This window comes from Phanerochaete carnosa, assembly GCF_000300595.1.
Source record: "Phanerochaete carnosa HHB-10118-sp unplaced genomic scaffold PHACAscaffold_10, whole genome shotgun sequence".
NCBI classification, from domain to species: domain Eukaryota; kingdom Fungi; phylum Basidiomycota; class Agaricomycetes; order Polyporales; family Phanerochaetaceae; genus Phanerochaete; species Phanerochaete carnosa.
The window spans coordinates 2,171,160-2,192,597 of record NW_006767637.1 but is presented as its reverse complement, the minus strand read 5'-3'; the positions used below and the strand labels follow the sequence as shown (position 1 = coordinate 2,192,597).

General features: G+C 53.1%; 10 protein-coding genes and 1 non-coding gene across 11 annotated transcripts; 4 read left to right on the top strand and 7 right to left on the bottom strand.

Annotated features, from left to right (window-relative positions):
- Nucleotides 1-484: 484 nt before the first annotated feature.
- Nucleotides 485-556, bottom strand: PHACADRAFT_t137. Its single transcript has one exon. It is a non-coding gene; the product is annotated as a tRNA-Glu (tRNA).
- A 381-nt stretch (nucleotides 557-937) lies between these two features.
- Nucleotides 938-2,708, top strand: PHACADRAFT_166026 (uncharacterized protein; the record flags this gene model as incomplete). Its single annotated transcript, XM_007400541.1, has 8 exons — nucleotides 938-1,073; nucleotides 1,146-1,386; nucleotides 1,434-1,523; nucleotides 1,584-1,959; nucleotides 2,017-2,103; nucleotides 2,155-2,276; nucleotides 2,327-2,480; nucleotides 2,532-2,708. The coding sequence occupies 8 exons, from the start codon at nucleotides 938-940 to the stop codon at nucleotides 2,706-2,708; spliced, it is 1,383 nt and encodes a 460-aa protein (XP_007400603.1).
- A 387-nt stretch (nucleotides 2,709-3,095) lies between these two features.
- On the top strand, nucleotides 3,096-4,356 carry PHACADRAFT_187961 (uncharacterized protein; the record flags this gene model as incomplete). The annotated part of the gene is made up of 4 exons (XM_007400540.1): nucleotides 3,096-3,231; nucleotides 3,286-3,558; nucleotides 3,606-4,066; nucleotides 4,117-4,356. The coding sequence occupies 4 exons, from the start codon at nucleotides 3,096-3,098 to the stop codon at nucleotides 4,303-4,305; spliced, it is 1,059 nt and encodes a 352-aa protein (XP_007400602.1). The 3' UTR covers nucleotides 4,306-4,356.
- A 1,547-nt stretch (nucleotides 4,357-5,903) lies between these two features.
- PHACADRAFT_166025 (uncharacterized protein) lies at nucleotides 5,904-6,528 on the bottom strand (the record flags this gene model as incomplete). The annotated part of the gene is made up of 3 exons (XM_007400539.1): nucleotides 5,904-5,981; nucleotides 6,039-6,209; nucleotides 6,271-6,528. 3 exons carry the CDS (start codon nucleotides 6,526-6,528, stop codon nucleotides 5,904-5,906), a joined length of 507 nt encoding a protein of 168 aa, XP_007400601.1.
- A 1,958-nt stretch (nucleotides 6,529-8,486) lies between these two features.
- On the bottom strand, nucleotides 8,487-9,146 carry PHACADRAFT_178089 (uncharacterized protein). The gene has a single exon (XM_007400538.1). The coding sequence runs from the start codon at nucleotides 9,109-9,111 to the stop codon at nucleotides 8,800-8,802; it is 312 nt and encodes a 103-aa protein (XP_007400600.1). The 5' UTR covers nucleotides 9,112-9,146; the 3' UTR covers nucleotides 8,487-8,799.
- Nucleotides 9,147-9,502: 356 nt separating this feature from the next.
- Nucleotides 9,503-10,710, bottom strand: PHACADRAFT_103291 (uncharacterized protein; the record flags this gene model as incomplete). The annotated part of the gene is made up of 4 exons (XM_007400537.1): nucleotides 9,503-9,694; nucleotides 9,743-10,203; nucleotides 10,251-10,526; nucleotides 10,575-10,710. 4 exons carry the CDS (start codon nucleotides 10,708-10,710, stop codon nucleotides 9,503-9,505), a joined length of 1,065 nt encoding a protein of 354 aa, XP_007400599.1.
- Nucleotides 10,711-11,655: 945 nt separating this feature from the next.
- Nucleotides 11,656-12,314, top strand: PHACADRAFT_213284 (uncharacterized protein; the record flags this gene model as incomplete). Its single annotated transcript, XM_007400536.1, has 1 exon — nucleotides 11,656-12,314. The coding sequence occupies one exon, from the start codon at nucleotides 11,656-11,658 to the stop codon at nucleotides 11,995-11,997; it is 342 nt and encodes a 113-aa protein (XP_007400598.1). The 3' UTR covers nucleotides 11,998-12,314.
- A 67-nt stretch (nucleotides 12,315-12,381) lies between these two features.
- PHACADRAFT_263595 (uncharacterized protein) lies at nucleotides 12,382-13,101 on the bottom strand. Its single transcript, XM_007400535.1, has one exon. It carries the CDS (start codon nucleotides 12,920-12,922, stop codon nucleotides 12,479-12,481), a length of 444 nt encoding a protein of 147 aa, XP_007400597.1. The 5' UTR covers nucleotides 12,923-13,101; the 3' UTR covers nucleotides 12,382-12,478.
- Nucleotides 13,102-15,076: 1,975 nt separating this feature from the next.
- PHACADRAFT_32407 (uncharacterized protein) lies at nucleotides 15,077-15,964 on the top strand (the record flags this gene model as incomplete). The annotated part of the gene is made up of 3 exons (XM_007399941.1): nucleotides 15,077-15,159; nucleotides 15,225-15,323; nucleotides 15,355-15,964. The coding sequence occupies 3 exons, from the start codon at nucleotides 15,077-15,079 to the stop codon at nucleotides 15,962-15,964; spliced, it is 792 nt and encodes a 263-aa protein (XP_007400003.1).
- A 1,096-nt stretch (nucleotides 15,965-17,060) lies between these two features.
- Nucleotides 17,061-19,057, bottom strand: PHACADRAFT_213280 (uncharacterized protein). Its single transcript, XM_007400534.1, has 3 exons — nucleotides 18,773-19,057; nucleotides 18,010-18,707; nucleotides 17,061-17,292 (listed from the first exon to the last, which is right to left on the bottom strand). Exons 1-3 carry the CDS (start codon nucleotides 19,039-19,041, stop codon nucleotides 17,093-17,095), a joined length of 1,167 nt encoding a protein of 388 aa, XP_007400596.1. The 5' UTR covers nucleotides 19,042-19,057; the 3' UTR covers nucleotides 17,061-17,092.
- Nucleotides 19,058-20,056: 999 nt separating this feature from the next.
- On the bottom strand, nucleotides 20,057-21,433 carry PHACADRAFT_187954 (uncharacterized protein; the record flags this gene model as incomplete). Its single annotated transcript, XM_007400533.1, has 3 exons — nucleotides 21,016-21,433; nucleotides 20,117-20,942; nucleotides 20,057-20,062 (listed from the first exon to the last, which is right to left on the bottom strand). Exons 1-3 carry the CDS (start codon nucleotides 21,117-21,119, stop codon nucleotides 20,057-20,059), a joined length of 936 nt encoding a protein of 311 aa, XP_007400595.1. The 5' UTR covers nucleotides 21,120-21,433.
- Nucleotides 21,434-21,438: the final 5 nt, after the last annotated feature.

Genomic DNA, 21,438 nt, shown 5'->3' with positions numbered 1-21,438 from the left:
TCACGACATTCCTGCATACCGCACTCTTGCAGGCAGGCTGCCAGTGCCCACAGTAGACTATATGTAGAGGAGCAGTCAATAAATACACATTATATTATATTTTTAATGCTTGCCTTCAGACTGTGCTCAATACAAGTTAGAATCATGACTACCATTACTCCCAGTAAGTCTCAGGGCATAGGCGCTTGATACAGTGCACCGGGCTTGGGGGTTCAAAGAGGCTGCCCGAGGACGATGCACAGGCGGTGCGATGCACTCTTCAGCCCAATAAAGGTCAAGTCTGTTAGCAAGACTATGAATGTACAACACTAAGACCTTTTACAAACAATAAGAGGAAACTGTATGTTTACTGTGTATAAACATTTACACCAAGTTTACATGACTTCATTTACACACACGGAAACGGTAAACAGTAATAAACGTTTATACACAGTAAACAAACAAAACAGTTGGAGCCTTAGAAGGGATTTAAAGAGAAAAAATACTCCGATACGGGGAATCGAACCCCGAGCTATCGCGTGAAAGGCGATAATGTTAGCCGTTACACCATATCGGACTGGGGGTTAAGGGACCATTGAGAATATATGATCTGCACTAAGAAATACCTCCTGTGCTATGCTTCCCCAAGCCTTGCCTTCATCATCACCTCTATGCATCTCTCACCCAGCCAAGTCGACCTCTCACAAATGACATATATAGTCGCAGACGTGTGAAGGTATTATCGCTATATCTCTGCCGTAATATATCGTAGGTGCTCCCAGGAGACTAGCGCCTTGATAGTGCCGTGTTAGGGGTCCCCTAGCTAGCTGGAAGCGACTCGGTTCACAAGGCTGAGTTCAGTGAATCACTCGAAGAGACATGAATTTTAGCTATGAGTAAGCTTTTTCCTTGCCAATTTATGACCAGTGACGAATGATCCCGTGTGATTCCATACAGGATGGCATATATGCAGGAGGAAAGAGTGCCTCCATTGCTTACTCGCATACACCAAGCTTGCTACTATTGCTTCAAGCCCGGAACGGATGACAGCGCCTTAAAACGATGCTCCCGCTGCAGACGTGTGTGTTACGATAGTGCCGATATGCCGCCCAGGAGCTGTTTAATATGTAGGAGTACGAGCTGATCTTGAACGACCCCTACTGTAGGATGCCAGAAAGCGAATTGGAAGACGCACAAGGCTTTATGCTCAGCATATTGTGAAATGCAGAGCGACATAGCGGCCTTAGATCAACCGTCGGGCGAGCCGACAGAGGACGTATCTGTCCTCAACGACAGAGCGAACAAGCGCGTGCAATCTAAGATGAGAATTCTCGGTCTCAGTCTCGGTCGTGAATTAACGGTCATGGAGCGCAATCTCATTGGCTGGGAGCCTCGATGCCTGGCCTGGTAAATATTTTCATTGATAGCTCTACCACGCACCTGACTTGGACCAGCGCACGCACCGAAGAAGACATACGAGCAGCAGGTAGCCCTGCTGCGTCACTGAAACCTTGCGCAAATTGCAGGCTTTTCTTCTTCTGCTCGTACGTGATTTTATTTGTGGTCAGTACTTCGTGTGCTTGAACTACGGTGACGCCTAACAGAGAGGAACATCGCATCTTCGCTCAACACGCTCACTCGCATGTTCCTGATCCCGACTCTGCTCGGGGTCTGTCTCAGTGTGAAGTCAATTTCAACATCCGACAAGACTCCATCGTCCGCGAAGTTATGGGCGGATCCGACGAACCGGTGCGCTGGGCCCCTGAGCGCGTGAAACGCAAGTGGGAGTCGCTCGATGGCCGCACATGGGAAGGCGAACATGCTGCTGAATTGCAGGACGTGGGTCTGCCTCCTCTTGCGGTAGGGCCATTCTTGTGCTCCGCGACTGACGGGCTCGCGTTCCCGATGACAATACTTTGGGCTCTCGAGAAGTTGAACGAAGGCGATGCCTGGACAAAGAAGGCCATCTTGACTATTCATGTAAGTTCCATTTGTGTCCGCAGCTGCTTTGACTCTGACATTGTTCCGCGGAAATAGGTGCTCGGAGCCACCCAAGAGGAGCTCATGCGAGCCATGCAGTTTGAAGAGATACTTCACAGACTTCCAACAGTGTATAAGTTGAATGCAAGTAGACTTTCCACCTTCATAGCCGAAGGTACTGAATCACTTTCATAGCTGGTACTCATTGGTCCGGAGATGAAGACCGTAAAGGCTAAGGACGGCACTCCGGTTGTTATGGACACCTGTCCACGCTGCTTCCGCCGAGGCCGTCAGCGCGTGCAGTACCACTACGCCAGGTAAAGCATAGTCGCGTAGAATATCAATTGTGCGTTCTAATCAGCCTAAGCTTATACCATGATTTTGTCGCATCTCAAGGCAGCGCGTATACCACGCCTAACCTCGCCATCGCCTTTAATTCCGGCTGCGGCTCCGAAGAAACTGAGTCCTGGCTGCCCACTATCAAGTCCCTTGTCGAGAAGAAGGTCCCCAGTGTCTTCACGGTAGGCGTCTCTTCGATACCACCCAAGTGCAGTCCCTGACGTCTTCAACAGGCATTCAACAGAGATGAGGTGAAGCTGGACAGAGCCATCCTGGAGTCTGCGGGCGCAGTGCTCTTGCCCGGACTCACCGGTCTGAGCCCATGGGCAAGCCAAGTCCTTCATCTCGAACCGAACAAAGTTAAGGGCTTTTACTCGAACAATAGATTCATCGCAGGTGTTTTCATCTGAAAGACTTTCACGGACTGTCCTTGTACTGTAGTCGTCGCGCCGAACTCGATGGCTGGCCACAGGTAATAACGAAATAATAGTATTGTTGTTAATATATCAATATAAATACTGTACAAATGTGTAATCTGTTTGTATTCCAGTAGCGGACAATAATTAAAATAAGCAAAATGCGCGAAGTGAGAATGACATGTTGCAGAGAGTACAATGAATATACCATGGGAAAAGAGAGTCGTTGAGACTCGATGACGAATTCGGCCAGATGGTTCTCACGAGATTTCGCCACTATTTTGCAATATACCGACAGTCCTACTTCTCGACAAACATGTTGCGCAACGCCACCAACATCGTAAACCTCTCGACGGTGACTCCCGGGGGCTCCATATCCGGATGTCTCAGACATACGAAGCAGAAAAGCAGGTAGCCATCGCTGCCGTCAGGCGTGCATGTGCCTTGACTGCCTCGGTCTTCAACAAGCTCGCCAAGAACGAAACGTTGCTGAAGGAAGACGAGAGCCCAGTTACAAGTGGGTGCCTTCCGTGCCCAACGGGCGATTAGCACTTATGCACATGCCTCACAGTTGGAGACTACTCTGCGCAGGCGGTCATCGGCACCGTCCTCTGCCGCGCTTTCCCAGACGACCCCATCGTCGGCGAAGAAGATGCCGCCTACCTACGTTCAGAACGCGGAGTGGCTATGCGCAAACGCATCGTCGAGCTCACAAATGAGGCGTTTACTGCGCCGCTACAGCTTGGGGAGAAGGAGTGGGGGCTGGGTCCGAGCTACGCCCAGAGCCCGGAGCAGATCATGGATATCATCGACCGTGGGAGCTATAGTGGTGGCCGGACAGGGCGTGCGTCTTACTCTTTGGCTCTAACGCTCAATGCTGATCCGTTGCAGGTTTCTGGACACTGGACCCAATCGACGGCACGAAGGGCTTCCTTCGCGGCGAGCAGTACGCTGTCTGCCTCGCGCTCATTAAGGACGCACGCGTCGAGCTCGGCGTCATGGGCTGTCCAAACCTCCCTGTAGACGCGTCGAGCCCCGACGGTGCGCGCGGCTGCCTGTTTGTCGCAGCGCGCGGGGCAGGCGCGTGGCAGCTGCCGCTCACCGCGGGCGACCCCGGTGCGCCGGTGCGGCTGACGATCCCGACGTGCGCGCAGGACGCGCTCAACCTGCTCGAGCCCGCCGAGGCGACGCACTCGCGGCGCTCGTTTAACGAGCGCGTTGCGGAGCTGCTTGGTATCACACGTGCGCCGACGCGAATGGACAGCCAGGCCAAGTACTGCGCGCTCGCGCGCAGTGATGGCGGAGTCTACCTGCGTATACCCCATGATGTCAGAGACAGGGCGATGATTTGGGTGCGTTTGCAATACTTTGCAAGTACGTGTGCGGTCTGACGCTTCGCTAGGATCATGCCCCTGGATCCGTTCTGGTTGAAGAAGCGGGCGGGATAATCACCGATTCCCGAGGCTTGCCGCTGTACTTCGGTCTCGGTCGCACTCTTGACGGTAACTTCGGTGTGATAGCCTCTGGCAAGCCCGTCCACGCCCAAGTGCTCGAAGGCGTGAAAAAGGTCATGGAAGAGGAATTAACATAACGAAGCGCAGCTTACCCACTTGGGAAAGGTGCAAGAGCCCTGACGCAACGCTCTCAGGCGGTTCAATGAGCCTGGTCTCGGTTCCAGTACGCTGAGCAAGTGGGAGGCAGTAGCCTAGGATGCAGTGGTAACAAATCGTCTGTAATGATTCATTAGCCGGGTTGAGAATCTGGAACCGAGACCTAATGTCAACCGGTTTCGCAGGTGCCTCCAGTTATGGTGCGTAAGGTTAACGGCTATAATCAAACCCCAATTTACACATTTCCGCGAAGCGAAGGTTGCTGAACTATTTACATAGTGCTATTAGCTAGAAATTTAGGCAGAAAATATCTTCTCATGCCATCAAGGTTCAGCAACGGCGCCATGCGCTGTTGCATGAGATTGCAGAGCGGCGGAGACCACAATCATTCTGCGTGACGCAGTGGCTACCGACATGTTTCCCATACAGGAAGCCGGCGCAGATACCATCTAACGCGACTAACTCGACCGGCAGGTAGCAGCGTGGGTGACTCAGCCATCGATTCCTCTTTCTTCGGAGGCGAATGTTGAGGCCGGTCGGAGGAGAATGTCAGGCGAATCGTGCGCAGTGTGAGGTGAAACACTTGCGAGGTTCAATTTGACGTCGCAAGAATGTCGCATACTTGTACAAGTGCGCCTGGTTGGACGTTTGAATACAGTCTGCATAATCTAAGTACGGTATTTGGAATATATGCCAGTTTAATTATCTGAGTTGAAGAGAACTGAGCACGGTTTAGCAGGGCACCACCGGTCCTGGAATACTTTCTAACGTTGCTTGCAAAGCCACCAAGCTCATCTATTCCACTTAGTGGACGCTGATAGGTCCTCAATAAGATGACCGCCATTACCATACTATTACGCAGATGCCCTCAAAGTAAGAAACCATTTTCTTATCCCGGTCTTACTGGCTCCAGGGGCCCCTTCTCCCATCCCTCGCCTTATATACCTTTCGACGGCCCCTATTTCGTCATTCTCCTTGATTGGGCCCAATCGCTGCTTCCGCTCTCCTTTGCTTACGCCGCGCGCAGCGCGGCTATGCTGCAGCCTGAAATCGAAAATTTTTGAGCTTAAATTTCCCGCCCGTAGAACCACATCCACGAGGACAGCAGTCGCGGAGCGCAGCGCAGCGGCCTCTTGTAAAACTTACTCATCGCACTCACGTACCCATAGACAACTGTGTATAAAATAATTTTTTCGTGCTTTCACGAACGACCAAGAGCTCGCTCTCTGGCCGGCTCTTTGCGGGTCATGCAGGCAGTAGATGCGGCTCATGTCAATGACAGAGTGAGAAAGCTCAGCGGACAGTTGCAAACGGAGGCTTTGATCGCTCAGATTCTGCAATGGCCCGTGCCATGCCAGTGCGACCAATGAAATCAACTAAGGCAAGGCATGCATATTTCTTGTACAACTGTGGGACTATTACTAGATGCGCAGAGCTTGGCCAAAGATAAACAGGCGGTACTACGCCTGGAATGAGTAAAGATTACAACGTGGTGATGAGTTGAAGCATCACATATTGACCGGGAAGGATGTCAGGAAAGAGGGGGAATCGTATTCCGGCAGAACAAAGAGAGATGTCTTTAAAAGTCGCTACCTGTTTGAACACACTTGGCGTCAGTGGGGCAATTCGTCTGTTGAGCATTCTCGAGGTTGCCGTCCTACAAAGAAGAGAACCTCAGTATACTACCAAGCAACGCATACATCGGATGACATACAAAGTCCCAGGTGCAGGCACCATCCGGGTACGCGCACTGGTAGCCAGTGAACTGATTGATGAGCACACCTATGTCCCCGTCGTTATCCAACGGACATGAACAGTCTCCGGCCGCGCTACAAGGCGCAGAAGATGGGCAGTTAGTCTGGTCGATGTTCTGGAGAGCGCCGGTCTAGTTTGATGGGAAGCCACCATAAGCCTCGGTACATACGAAGGACGATAACGGCGCAAACCTCGTCGTCCCAGGTGCAGGCACCGTTCGGGTACGCGCACTGGTAGCCTGGGTAGACGTTGATCAGGACGCCACTGTCGCCGTTCAGGTCAGTGGGACACTGGCAGCCGCTTTCACCGCTGAAGCAGGCGAACGCGACACTCTGGCTGGTAATACTCTTGTGGGAGTGGGGATTCGGTGAGCGGATGGCGAGGTTGAAAGCCTGGACGACGACGGCGAGCGACGAGAAGATGGCGAGAGCGTAGGCAGAAGAGAACATCTCGGATAACTTGAGTGGTTGGATGGGTGCTTGAGAAAAGACTGAGTGGGCTCGCTGCTGCCCTAGCATCGTTGAGATCTGATGGTTTATATACCCCGCGTCCTCCAACGACTGAGCTGAAAATCACTTGCTCAGCGTCCTCGCGGGCCCAGCGCTGAGCCCTAACGGGTAGTCGGGTAGACCTTGGGACCTGTGCCTGTGACCACGGAAAGCGCAATATCCGCTCACTCCGAGACAGTCGGATAGCGCGACTGCAGCCGAATAATGGCTGCTGTGCGGCGGCTGTGTACGTCAATTCCTTGGTCTGTACGAAGACGAGCTTTGAAACGAACGACGCACTCGTCTTCCAATCGATCGCTACATTCTGCGAGAAGGGTCTTCCCACTGATTCTCCCGGAAAGAGGGCATTCGAGTACGGGATGTACTTGTCAAGGTGCCAAAATGGACAGGCAAATTGCTGCAGCTTTGTGGTGTCTGGCCGAGAGTTCATGATTAGTTTGCCGAATGCTCTACGCTGAAGTTTGTCTGACGGCCACGGTTTCAAGTCTGAAGTTGCGGATGAGTAGGTCATGTAAATAGAAGGATGTGGAGCTTATCTTTACATCACCATCCTGTAATTGCGGGGTGCGCAATGCAAAGAAGTAGTGGGTTCATCATGAGTCGATGAGTAATGACAGTTCGCCGCTCGGTGTGGTCACCGTGCAGGCAGCCCATGATGTACTGGGTGGCCATGAGGTGGTTATGCCGCACTGATTCGGAGGCTAGGACTGCATGACAATGTTCTTGTAGTATGCAGCGCGGATGAGAGAAGCTAGATCAGAACAGCCTGCGACCAATGCCGGATATTGCCGCCGTGAAGGCAAGGCGAATTGTGAGGATAGCCGGGCTGCAAAGCCAATGCAGAGCTGGAGCAGTCTGGCCAGCGTATCGCCAACTGCCGCTTTGCTCCTCAGCTTGATTCCCCGTCATCAGTTCGAACTACGTACGTTGTAATGTGAAAGGTTGGTCAGTGTCAGCCTCATCACAGGAGACAGTGACCCGGCCTGTGGGATGTGGGGCGCGAGAAGGACGCGGCGGCTGGGAATAGGTAACGGGGTGGTTGGGGTGGTAGGAATGGCACGGGGCTGGTTGAATGGTGGGTGGCGTGATGCACTTCTAAGATGCATGCCCGGGGGAAAACACGCTGGTCGCTATGCCACGGAGATGAATGCCAGCCAGGTACGCAAATGTACGGAGTCGACATACTTTTTCTGTCACAAGAACCGTGCTGTGACAGCAGCTCTGAGCTTGCGTACAAAATTGCTGAGATGCGCGTCTGAGCGATTCCGCAAGCTTGTGTGGGGGCAGTGGCTGAGTCTCAAGCTCAACCAAGGGGTTACTTGCAACGACACGTCATGGGTCAGATCACGTTTCGCCCAGTGTATGCATACCTTCCGTGACTAGATAGTCAACCATGTCACTAGCTGTGACCGCGATCTAATAGCGGCAACTTAACAACATACTCTCGAGTAAATATAATGATATCGATTAACTCAGACGGCTCTTCGTTGTGAGGGAACCAGCAAGTTGAGAGTATTGTGTCATCGAGAAAGAAAGGCGAGCTGATAACGCTTGTCAGCGTTACTCGAAAGATGAGCGCATACATGCACACCCTGAGGAGAGTGACTTTGTCCAATTTAACTGGGAGGTGAGAATTGGCGTGTTCGAGGAGCTCCTGTATGGTAGTCTCCTGGGTACTGCGGACCTTCGACCGGAACGACGGTCAGTCACCCGAGCCTCAAATCCGCCGCTTGAAGGCCTCTATCATGGGTCACAGAAGAGCTCGCCGGTGTGTGACAGGTACCGTACGCGGGCCAAATATTTTGGACCCGCGGCGTACCCTTGAAACCTACCAAAATTCGGTCGGTCAACGCCGTTGTCACCGCTTCGGTTGTGCGCGGTCACAGTCATACCAGCTGCCGATTAGATTGAAAAGGCACAGTAATCTCACACTGCCGTAGAAGCAACCGGGTGAGAATGTGAGTAGAACAGATAGAACATAATTCTGGCCATTATGGCCGCGGAATCGGAGAAAGAGCGGTAGTAAGGGAAGAAGAATGAACCTGGTACTCAAGCACTCGAGGGGTATTTAGAACGCTGTCACTGTAAGTAGGGCTTCCAGATATCTAAGTGATGAGCTTCAATAGCGCTGGTCGCATTACTTTGAGCCGCTCCGATAGGAAAGAAGACATACAATACTTTCCGCTCGATTCTAAGCTCGTCGAGACTCGTCTAGATTGCGGCATCTGCATCCGTAGACATCCTCCGGATCGAGCAGGCAGACCTCGTGATTGACGGAGAGCGTGCTAAGGGCTTCATGGCCGAGCGGATACGCTGTGGGACGGTTGACTGGGACGCCGATGGGACAAGGACGTCGGGGAGATATTTGTGGCGAAGAAGATGAGAGAGAGGACAGATCGCACATTGCCTTCGATGTCTGACGCAGTCTCTGATCAACGAAGTCCAGCACGCTGAAATGGCCGAGAAGGAAAATACTCGTCCGAGTTCCGATATACATGGACCGGCTGCTCCGCTTTCATCCATTGCACCGAGCACTTCGTGGAAACGCAGATACTCGTTTTCAAGAAATAATACTTAAAAAGGAGCAATCGTGAGCCTTGCCGGTAAAGTATTGCAGTATACACCACTTACGACGTGGACTAGTGTGTTCTAGGCAGGCCTTGGACGTCTCCAGTCTGTGCTTGGACAAGACCCGAGCAGCAAAGTGCCCAAGACTGGATAACTTACTGTCTTCGCTACTCGGTGTCAGCATGTCTGTCTCGAGTAGATGAAGGGTCGGGTTGCGTCGCTTTGGGTAGACGGACAAACGAGGGCAGCAGATCGACAGTTCGGAAGTAAAGAGTGAGGGACGAACAATATTCATATCCTACAGACTATTTCTACATGAGTGACACAGGAGCATTTAATGCGGACTTTACCGTGCAGATTCCTCCTCTTTGGCCTTCTTCACGGCCTCAAGCACTTGGGTGTGAACAGCCTTGCCTGCAGCTACCACACCAAAATTCTCGCCGAGGGTGCGACCAAGGCTGAAGTCCAACGGCAGGCCTCGAGAGTCAGTGATCACCCCGCCCGCTTCTTCAATCAGAACAGATCCAGGCGCGTGGTCCTAGCAAGCGTCAGATTATACGTGCATTGGAAAGCACGGTGAACGTACCCAAATCTTCTCCCTGTACCCGGTGCCGGTGGGCATGCGCAGGTAGACTCCGCCGTCGCCGCGGGCAAGCGAGCAGTACTTGGCCTGGCTGTCCATGCGCGTCGGCGCACGCGTCACGCCGAGTAGCTCTGCGACGCGCTCGTTGAACGAGAGCTTCGAATGTGCCTTCTCGACGCTCTCGAGCAGGTTGAGCGTGTCCTTCGTGAACGCCGGGATAGTCAGGCGCACAGGTGCACTCGTATCGCTCGCGGCAAGCGGGAGCTGCCACGCACCCTCGCCACGCGCCGCAACGAACACGCAGCCGCGCGGTCCGTCAGCGTTCGAAGTGTCCACCAGGAGGTTCGGACAGCCCATGACACCAAGCTCAACGCGTGCATCTTTGATGAGCGCGAGGCAGACGGCGTACTGCTCGCCACGGAGGAAGCCCTTCGTGCCGTCGATCGGATCGAGTGTCCAGAAACCTGTGACGGGTCAGCATTGAGCATGAGAACTAAAACATGAGACGCACGTCCTGTCTGGCCGCCACCATAGTTCCCGCGGTCGATGATGTCCATGATCTGCTCCGGGCTCTGGGCGTGGCTCGGACCTAGCCCCCACTCCTCCTTCTCCCCGTGTTGCAGTGGCGCCGTGAGCGTTTCATTCGCGAGGTCGACGATGCGATTGCGTAAAGTTGCGCCACTTTCGGGACGCAGGTCGGCGGCATCTTCTTCGCCGACGATAGGGTCGTCCGGGAAAGCGCGGCTGAGGATGGTGCAGATGACAGCTTGTGCGGAGTAGTCCCCAACTGCATGACATGAGTATAATTCACATTATCGGCACGGAAGCGACGCACTCGTGACCGGGCTCTTGTCCTCCTTCGTCAATGTCTCGTTCTTGACGAGCTTGTTGAAGACCGAGGCAGTCAGGGCACATGCACGCCTGACGGCGGCGACGGCTACCTGTTTTTCTGCTTCGTACGTCTGGGACATGTGTATATGGAGCTTGTGGGAGTTACCGTTGAGGGTCTTATGGCGTTGAGCAACATGTTCGTCGAAGAGTAGCGCTTCTGGAACTGCAGACGATGGCGAGATATCGTGGGAGTTATTCAGCCAAATCCGTCTACTTATACCAAACTCTGTTTGCTTTCGCCCTGCTCCCCTGAAAAAAATTGCCCGGCATTACTCGAGGCCTGCAAATCCATACAATTGGGTGCGGGGGTATGTTCTGATGTTGCTGCAAATTGAAAGAAATCTGCAAGCTGTCACGTAGATATGACAGCATTCGCTGAAATTGCACACAGACTCGGAGTCAGGCATCCGCATTACAGGATTCAATGCCTTCCGCTTTGATCTGCTGCTCAGAATGGCGAAAGCGAATAATGTGCAGTATCGGAGTGTGTATTAATACCCAATCTGTTTTATGCCTATATTCTAATATCTTCTCCACTGATGCAATTGTAACTTATTTTATCCAGAGTGCTGCTGAGCTGTTGTGCTATACCCTCGGCGCCGTGCAGCGTTCGAGCGCAATCTGAACAGTTCATATGCCTATCTCGGGGCTCATATGGTGTCAAGACTGCCCGAGAAGTGAGTGAGCGGCACCCCTCGCTTTATCTTGCGAACGGCAATCTGGTCGTCTCCACTTAGAGCCCCACTCGAGAGGCAAAATTTCGCACCCACACAGCGATCATCGCGTAGCACTTGCCCATATTTGCTGACATGCTTGTCATACTAACTGGGCTGGCGGATGCAAGTCATACGAAAGTGTACCCGCTTCCCAGACGGCCCGACGGACGCGGCAAAATTCTTCAAGGTACTCTACAGTCTCGGGTATGTTCTGCTCTCAAGATCCTTGAAAATCCAGTTTTTATTTTTCTATGCCTGTTATCACCTCAACGCCTTCTACAAAGCCATCAAAAACCACCTCGAGTCGAAATGACCGCCGACCTGAACGAGCTCATACGGCTAAGGAAGGACGTTCTCGCAGCCAAGCGACTTTACAAGATATCTCCAGAGCCTCCCTCGGCGATCCGGCTGACGGTAGACTTTTTTGTCCTGCTTATTCTTCCGGCAGCCTACTCCTACTACAACTTCTCCACCCTGGACGCAGACGTCAACTATGATGCTGACAAAACAGTGCCTCGCCCGAACGCCTCTACACCGAGCAAACTCGCACGTTTTAGCCTTCTCCGCGACAGCGAGATGCTTCAATGCTACCAGGGAAAGTACCGGCTTTCGAAGGAGCAGGCGGCGATGGGCGACATCTTTGGATACTAGGCGATCCGGGGAAAGATAAGTCCTGCGGCCCTTGCGAGCAAGCGGCCATATGTACTCAGCACTTGAGGGTAGTCTGTGGGGAACTGGACAATAGCTTCGCTTCTAGTATCCGGAATTCTGTGCGGCGGGACTGCCGTACGTGTCCCTTTCTCATTCTGCACAGGTTGCTTCAGTCCCAGGACAGGTGGCGCGGTCAGTCGGAACTGCGCGTAGCTGGCAGAGACCGCGACGAGCAATACCGCTTCCCTCAGAAAGATATGGAGTGATTTCCGAACAGACTTGGCTTGGCATCCGGCGCGTCATACAAAATGTCAGTGGCCGGCGTACAAGACTAACGGGGCCACTAGATTCCTGATCATATGGCGGCCAAGAAACGTATCCCATGACAACATGTATGCATGACTCATTTTGAACGACATACATGCAGGACTGATGAAGTAAGTCGATTCCAGAGCTCTGCAGATATTTCAAACCATCCGAATCATCTGTTCTGACTGCGGCCCTCCATAGGATTGCACAGCGACGAATCATTCACCTTCTCCAACTCTACTCTTGCCCAATCGTGCCCAAGCACCCCCGTCCAGTATTCCCACGGCTTATCGACCTGCGACACCTTCCTCTTCGCCACGAACGCCCGCACCTCCTTGCTCCCGCCCTTGCATAGTTCCCAGCGCACGATGCGATACCACCCCAGGAACTCGAATGCATGCCTTCGCGCTGCGCTCTCCTGGAAGAGAGGCACGGGTCGTCCAACGTTCATGTCGAGTTGTGTGATGTTGTGGCGCGTCCACAGCTCTTTTGGGGGAGCCAGATGCGCCTTGTCGTGCACCATGATCCGGCAGAACTCGTCTCTCAGGGCCCGCTGCGGGTGTTCATGGTCTGCAGTGTTGTCATCAGCCTCGACGGCGCTGTCGCCTGGAGACATTGACGGCAGATCCGCGGCGGGAGTCGCGTCTGCCTCGGGTATAAACGCCCTGGTGAACGTGTGTGTTCCCTGTCCAGGGATTGCGTTTACAATTTCTTTTTGTGTGTATAGCTTGAAACTTGGCACGGCGTTCGCGTCCCGCTTGAAGCGAGGGACATACCTCTGCGCTGGCGCCGACCTATGCATGTGGGGTTCGAATCAACGTTCAAGAGTTGTGTCTGGGCTGGGGAGCACAGCTAATTAGGATTTGTGTACGCTTACCCGCTACCTCCTTCAGCGGACATGGGTGTGCGCAGTTCTCGGTCAAAGCTTGGCTGGCTGCTGGCAAGCGACAGCTGATAGCCACTAGCGCGGCCACGGCGTCCGCGTCACTTGTCGTGGGACGTCATAAATCACGGGCGGCCGTGTTATCTCGTTTTCCCAGCCACCACGCAGAGCCATTCAGGCTGCATGTCCAGCGTCCAGGATGTAATCGCTCAGTCGTCCCGTCTTTGGTTTCTAGAGCGAACACAGAAGCGCCAGACTAGTACCGCGCCTGCATTTTAGAGGCCGAACTGTACGGCGAACTGTACCGAGAAAATCTTCTATGCTTAAGACATGGTGCTCCTACTACTTCTCGGTTGTCTCACGAGAGCTACTGTACGAGCCACCGAGAAGGCACCCAGGTCCGTCTGCCAGCGCACAAGAATACCCGGCGAACTTGAAGAGCCAGTCGGTTATGTTACTCATTTTTCCCCGCACGCTTACAGACGTTTACCTTAGGCTTTGTGCAGCAACGATAAGAGTTGCATAAGCAAACAACTTTTTCACAGCCGAGGTTGCAGCATGAGTGGTGGTCCATCACAACCTTCCCGTGAATGTCATGCAAAATGACTGCTCTCCCGAGCGTCTACTAGTCCGAGTGACTCACCCCCGCTTACTCAAATGCGATCCCCACGCGCGAGGCGCCCTCTGTTCTGACCACGAACCACGACATAAGCAATGTTTAGTCCATAGCGAGCCACCGGTTCGGGTAATTATGAGTTGTACACTTCATCGTCATCACGCTAACCGGCGAGCTTGAGCTTAAATAGAGCCCGAACGAGCTAATGGCGAGTCTACCGACTCTTGCCCCATTCCCTCAAATCACCTCTGCATTGCCAGCTCACCGGACAAAATGGTCGAACTTCACCCAAAGCTTGACCGCGAGCATGTAGGGTGCTCATGGTCCGCACTGAAGGTATGCGCACGCCAGTCTGTGTCTGCTGGCCGGGCGTTGATTGGACAGGCTCCCCAGGACCTTACGCAGCTCGTCGGGTCAGACGATGCGCGAAACATATATGCGAAGCTGTCGGAGATAGCAAATGCATCCGCAAACGCCTCAGAGCCAATGCCGATGATACCGACGGACGAGCCGGACCAAGCACCAAACGAGGTCTACATCCTCGCCCTTTCTGCCGCGCTGCAGCGCGCATCGGAGGAGCAGCCGTCATGCGTGGAATATCGCGTTCGGCAGGTGCTACGGCGACTCGGGATGCGCCTCGAGGCGTGCCAGTCATACTTCATCCCGCCGCAATCGCCCTTAGCTCATGTGTATGACGGCTTCGGAGAGGATTCACCATAGCCGTCGTCCCGGATTCGGTGCATTCTTTTCTTTTCTTGGCTAGGCGGCGTGAGTACCAGCTTATATTTACTCCGAAATCGGGCTTATATATGTGTCAGATTTCTTCTTCTGTTACCGGTGTCCTTCTCACGGAATCATGCTGACTCAGAGGAGGCTGCGGGTAAGTCGCTCGACGGACGCCGCAACCGAGATGCTGACGAGCTCACAAAGATTCTATTCATAGCTTTCATATACTATTTGGCCAAGGGTTGTACTATACCTCACTACAGAGGAAGCGTATCGTAGTGCACGTATGCTTCAGATGCTCATATTGTGAAGGTGGAGCTTCGGTTTGCCCGACGAGCACTCGTCCTTGCTTTTCCCGGTGCCCGTGCTGAAGGAACACGAGGGTTTATGAGAAAAACACCAAGATCGGTGCCGGTTTATGGCCCGCATGTGGTAGTCGGAGCGCAGCGGCGTCGATGTCAGGGCGACGGAGGGCGGATCAGCGCTTTTTGATATATCATTTTGATGCGCCGCCTCTCCTCCCTTCCGATTCTCTTCCCGCTACCATGGCTGCCGTCTGCGACCCTCACTTCCACTTATTTGATGCCAGTGGTGACCTCGTTCTGTACTCGGCTCCGAGGAGGACAGGGTACATAAGACGATGCTGGTGTATTACTCGCCGGTCCTTTGACACATACTCGCTCTGTCCTGCAGTGTGTCTGCGCATGAGATGTATGACGGTGTACCTCTTGTCCAGCTGACGGACAGTGTGGAGGACCTCCAGCCACTTATCGAAGTCCTGTACAACCCCAGGTAAGTGCACCATTTGCCGCATGGCATGCAGACACGCCGGGACGTATGAAGCGATTCTCAGTTCTCTCTTTGTCCAGCGCTGGGACCCAGACATGCCCCTCAAGCTCTCGAGTGCGATGAAGCTTCAAACGGAAACGCGGCCCCCTTCTCGGACTGACCGCGCTCCGCGGCTGAGGTCGCCGCACTGGAGCCCGGGTGCCACCACTGCGGCCAAGACCTCGCTGCCAAGTGGTCAGACAAGCGCATTTCGGGCCTGCATCCGCCATTCGTCGGCCCGAGATCATGGCATTCTGACCATTCTGCTGTTCGCATTCTCCACGCTCACGGCGATTAGCAACGACAAAGATTGGGACAACGATGCAGAAAGATGCGGCCACGCGAACGCAACCCGGCGCTCGTACTGCGCGCTAGCACCTACTATCAACGGCCCCTGGCAATCAACCGGGTGCTCGCCAACTGTCTCATGCTTATCATTAACCGGCATGCCGACTCGCGGAAGCCGCTCTCCTGAATGCTCTACTACGACCATGGAGTGCGAACGAGCTTGCAGATTTATGAAGAGGCGAGATGAAGAGGCGAGATCCTACACAGCGCGTCTAACATGGCCTGCAAGAGTTGCCCTAACCCGTTGGGACTACTAGGCAGGCTGTATGGCTCGCGAACGGGTGAGGGTTTGCTTTGCGCCCCATGCGTCAGCGATATCCGAAGGAGATTCGGCGCCAGCAGAAGATCTTGTTTCTTACGAGATGAGTTCACGGAGATGCTCAATCCGTGACAATGCGCGCGAGGTCGAGATGACAACGGCCTTTCGTGTCGTTTTCATCTATGTCGTTTGCTACTGTATGTACTTAATCTCCACATACACATACCACTATCTACTGCTATATGCCGATCGCCGGCAGTATGCGGCCGCATACGCTGTCGCCGCCGTCTCCAGCATAGCTGCAACTATCGCTGGTAATCCACAAGGGTTCCACAGGTACGAAGGAAGTGTGGTACGGCACGTGTGTAATCTATCCCACTGAAAGTCGGACCACCCATCCTACAGTTCATTGAGTTGCTTTGTCGCTGTCGAAAGCGTAGCATATAAACATAATTACCGCAGCTGAAAATCCCAGGTCAATGAGTTCCAGATCTTGTTCTGTTTGCTTCGAGTCCACTTCTGCGGCTCATTCCTCCAGTTCCAATACAGATCCCACGTGGGATGGCCATTGTACATATTCTTCAGGATGCGCAGAGGGTCTGGACATCCGGCTGTCTCGAGTAGCAAGGGCACAACTCCGTCCTGTTTCCACTTCTCCAAAACCTGACCTGTTTTAGTATAGCACGACGGAGAGCCACCCTCGCTCGAAAGGCGCCATGCTTCCCTAAGATGCGTCTGCACGATATCGAGGTCGGCCAGCTCCAGAATCAGCCCTACAGACCAATTGAGTCGCTCTCTGCCATTCATCGTCCTAGTCAAATCGACATTATCGAGTAGAGACCATCGTGCTACACGATCTGCTGACGTGTCCACTGTTGGACGGTCGTGGCGGCAGGGCAGAGATCTCACTGTTGAAGCGCATCCACTGGTCGAAGGAACGCGGCCAGCTGTCCTCAATGATCACGACGACACGCCTCTGCACAGAATCGACTATTTTTTGCGATTTTAAAGACAGGTGTCGGCGGCGGCGGCGCATCCGGGTCCCAGCGCGAGACGGAAAGTGATCTTTCGAGCACAAGGCGTACCAGAGACCAGCAGACCTGCCATACGGAACCTCGTGTAGTACTCATCCTGGATTGTACAACGCGTCCAGGAGTGCGTGCAACTCCATTGTGGTGTCTGTGACCCTCACAATGGGTGTACCATCGTATCTCTTCCACACTTCCGCGACCGCAGGTAAGTTGAGCATGCCTCGGAAGATCGGCGAATCGTACGCCATGACCTGCTTGTGGATGCGGAAGGCTGTCACACGGTCACTGAATGCTCCTGTGAAGGGGCTGAGTAATTCATAAGATCTCTGTCATGGAGATAAAACTTGCTGTCGCGGAGGATGGTTGGAGTGGTCATGGCAGACAGTAAACTTATGACCGCCCGTATGAGGTGCGCCGAAGGATCACCTGATCATCGCCCCCACGGCTCGGAGGACACTCGATTGTGGGATATTTTGCTGAGCATTCGATAAGCGTTGCATTTAGCCCTACATACTGTTCAAGTATATAACTAGATACAGTTATAAGCACCATGTCGTGTATAACGCAGCAAAGTGGTATGTACCTGCGATGAGGACAACAATTCGTCCGATATGTAATTCCCGCTTCGTCAGCTGAGTCTGACTACTCTAAAATAGAGATCAAACGATCTACTAGCTTATGAGACGAAATAGTGAAACACTAGCTGATTCCGAGCGAATAATGACTCGGAGCCGTTTGTCGCGATTTGTCAGTTCAAAGTTGTCAAATACGCTTACCCTCCAGGTACGTGTGGTGATACGTACTGGGGCGGCGATAGTATAATAGCAGCCTAGTTGGATGTGCTTGAGATCAAACATGGCGCGGTTCGGATGAGTGGTTCATCGTTATCAAAAGTACAACATATAATACGAAACCTACTGTAGCTGAAAAGTGTCAGTCAGCGTGTGCCAGATCCCCTTCTGCTGCTCCCGGATCCATCTCTGCATTTCAGCTGTACACTCCTCACACAAACCCCACGCCTGTTGGCCATTACACATATGCTCGAGGACGTTCAGAGGGTCAGGACACCCAACTGCTCGTGAGGGCACGGACATATCCTCTTCCCACCTCTTCAGCACCTCGTCTGCTCTAGTGCTGCAGAGATTAGAGTCGTCCGCAGAGCAGTTCTCTTCACTGTTCATGAGTGCTGTCTTCACGGTGTGGATGTCGACCCACTCCTTGTTGGACACGATGTGCCAAACAAGCTCCTCTCTCCCGCTGAGAACCCGGATCAAGTCGACGTTGTCGAGTAGGCCCCATCGCGCGACGCGAACAGGTAATGCTGATAGGACGTCATTGAGCGCAGATATGTGGTGGTACCTGTCCCAATCCTTAGTCGATGGGATACCAGCGAGTACGTAGTACGCGAATGGTAAAATGGATGAGACCCCGAATTCGCGGGCGAACCGAATGGCAGCGGCGGGCTCGGGAATATGATCGGCGAAGGGTATGCCGCCAGTGAGCGACTTGTCCCCAGTTTTGTACAGTTTCTGCAACGCAGAAACCTCGCCATTGAACCGCAGCCACTGCTCGAAAGAGCGCGGCCAGCTGTCCTCGATAATCCCGACGACACGTTTCCGCACAGAATCAACCTGGTACTTGGTGGCAAGCCTCATGACTGGAGCTAGAAGCAGCGGCGCGTCTGGGTTCCACCGCGAGATGGACAGCGATCTGTCGGGCACAAGGCAACCATAAGCCAGTAGAATAAGTGCTTGATGGTACTGCTCAGCGCTCACCCTGGGTCGTATAATGCATCCAGAAGCGCGCGTAGCTCTTCTGCGGAATCCGTGACTCTGACGACGGGTACACCGTCATGCCTCTCCTGGCCTTCTAGGGCCACAGGCAAGTCAAGCATGCTCCGAAAGACAGGTGAATTGTACACCATCACGGGCTTGTGGACGCGGAAAATCGTCATTGAGCCCTCCTGTGAGGAAGACGAGCACATCGCGAGATCTCCATCTGGGAGGTAGAATTTGCTGTCGTGAATAATGGCTGGGGTGGTCATGGTCGAAAACGAACTTACAGTTGCGCGCATCACGATGGGGATGATGATGATTGGAGGGCGCGTCAATTGATTGCCGCTCTTGTATCGTGTATTGTTCTAATGCTCCAGAGGCAACAATAAAGCCCTGGAACCTGTCGAATACAAATTGCACCGTCCAAACGCATGAATCAACACTTTGAATCACAGGTATAATTGGCGACAAAGTTTACAACTCAAGAAGGAGAAGCCGGCGAACCCGGGCACCAGCAGCCACTTCGGACTCTGCTGCGTTAGTAGCTTCGGCTGCTTCGCAATCGGCATAAGTTGAAGACAAGCCCGTGTTTCTGCTAGTTCACGCCGTGCTGGACATACAATTGGGTCATGACGACCGCCGAAGAGACGTGCAAGCTCACTTTGCGTTTGGTCCAAATGTCTGGCGGTTCATTCCAGACGGAAAGTACCGTACGCTTATGGCGGAGGTAACGAGGTCTCCGTCCTCAAAGTAGAGGGTTTCATGTCACGGAGGCTGCTCCCCTTCGCCAAGTCCAAGCAGCATATCACCCATGATAACGGTATCTATTGTGACTGTAATTTGATTGTCAACATTCACTGCTTGGGAACAAGGAGGATATAAACCTTTTAGTAATACTGCTATTACACTAGCTGGCAGCTGAGATAATCGTATAAGTACAAGTTTCAAAAGTTCTCCTGTATCGAGATGATCTGATGCGCCCCTCGTCTGAAACGGATGCGCTTGAGTTCGGCGAAGCTAGCGCCGTTCACGAATGCGCGCTCTCCTGTAATCCAAGACCTATTTCATCAAGCTCCTTCAAATTAGATTAAGCACTTGCGTGGGTGAATGAGGCGTGCTCGCTGCTTAGGCTGTACGATATTTTGGCGTTTATTCGCGACGCAGTCAGTCATAAAGAGGCCCGACCCAGGCAGTAAGTGAATAATAATCCGCCGTTAGACGACAGGCCCTACATTACAGCCAAGCGAGTACGTGCACAAGTGCACAAAAGCCTCATGTTCCAAACTATAGCTATATAGTGATTTCAGAAAGAGCGTTTAATTGATATGGCAACTGCAGACGCACCCTTCCAAGGTTGAAGATTTCCGGCAACTCGTTCCACAAAGCGTGCATTCGCTCCAGAAGCCGCTTCTTGGCGGCATCCGCGCATCGCATGCACAGCTCCCAGTTGTCGACGTCCGCCGTCAGGTCGAAAAGCTTCATCAAGGGGTCTGCACCCTGTACGACACCCAGAGCATCGCTTGTATCTTCAGCCTTGCTGCGCATCCCGGTCTCGATGACTTTGAGTACGATGGTTATACATGGTGACAATGTCATTTCATTATCATCAATCGTATAAGGCGACTCTCCGGTGCACGGGTTGTCGCCACGATCGCTGAAGATGTCACGGAGCACATTCGACAGCTGGGCTAGCTTCTTTTTCAACGAATACTTCGCTCGATAGTAACGGAGGAGATTATCGTCGTTCAGGAGTTCCCACCTCGCAGGACGCGTGGTGAGGGAATGAGATGCGATATCCCGCGCAGATTCCCAGTCCCTCGCGGGACCTGAGGTGGACAGCGAGTAGAATGCGGCAGGGAGAATGGAAGGGATATCGAAGTCGGTCGCCAAGCGGATAGCCGCCCCTGGTTCAGGGAAGCTTAGGTAGATCGAACGCTCGGACAACACACCGCCGGGGTTAAGAGGTGCTTTGAGCATCCATTGAGAGCCATACGCCTTCCGTATGGTCAGCTGCGCCTGAACATAGGCTTCCAGTGTTTGTGGCCACTGTTGTTCTAGGTGATTCGCGATTCGTTTGCAGAGAGAATCGACCTGGTACTTCGTCGCAAGGTTCATAAGACCCCATGCATTCACAGGAAAATCAGTATTCAAGTTCTCGAATATTGGAAATCTGTTGCGCGCCGAGATAGTCAGAGAGCAGGCACAAATCCGACATGGAACACAAGAACGCGAATGAGACGCACCCGGGGTTATACAGAGACTCCATCAAATGTGCGACATACTTCGCATCATCATGTAGATGAACGAGCGGTATTCCATCGTACGCCTCTCTTCCTGCGTCGTCCATGGGAAAGAGAGCATGTCGCGGAAGACTGGCGAGAACCGTCCGAGAATTGCGGTGTGAACCCTGAAGACGGCCAGTGTCGCGTCTTCGTTTGCAGCACGGACAACAAGATCGCCATCTTCAAAGTACGGCGACTCATGGCGCGTGGGCTGCTGGGTCTCTCGATGCCCAGGATCTAGCGCCATACTAGATGCTTCCAGGTCAGCCATACCCTCGTTCCCAAGTATTGACGACAATCTATAGGGATACTGGACCTCAACTGCACGTGTAGGCTCCAAAGGCTTAACGAGAATGAAGGCTCACCGGCACGCTGAAGTGCAGT

Coding starts and splice junctions, on each gene's coding strand:
- PHACADRAFT_213280 (XM_007400534.1), bottom strand. CDS start 19,041: ATGACCACCCCAGCCATTATTCACGACAGCAAATTCTACCTCCCAGAT. Junction 18,708..18,772: donor GATGCATTATACGACCCAGG/GTGAGCGCTGAG, acceptor TGTGCCCGACAG/ATCGCTGTCCATCTCGCGGT. Junction 17,293..18,009: donor TAATGGCCAACAGGCGTGGG/GTTTGTGTGAGG, acceptor GCCCCTTCACAG/GAGCATTCAGTGACCGTGTG.
- PHACADRAFT_263595 (XM_007400535.1), bottom strand. CDS start 12,922: ATGTCTCCAGGCGACAGCGCCGTCGAGGCTGATGACAACACTGCAGAC.
- PHACADRAFT_178089 (XM_007400538.1), bottom strand. CDS start 9,111: ATGGATGAAAGCGGAGCAGCCGGTCCATGTATATCGGAACTCGGACGA.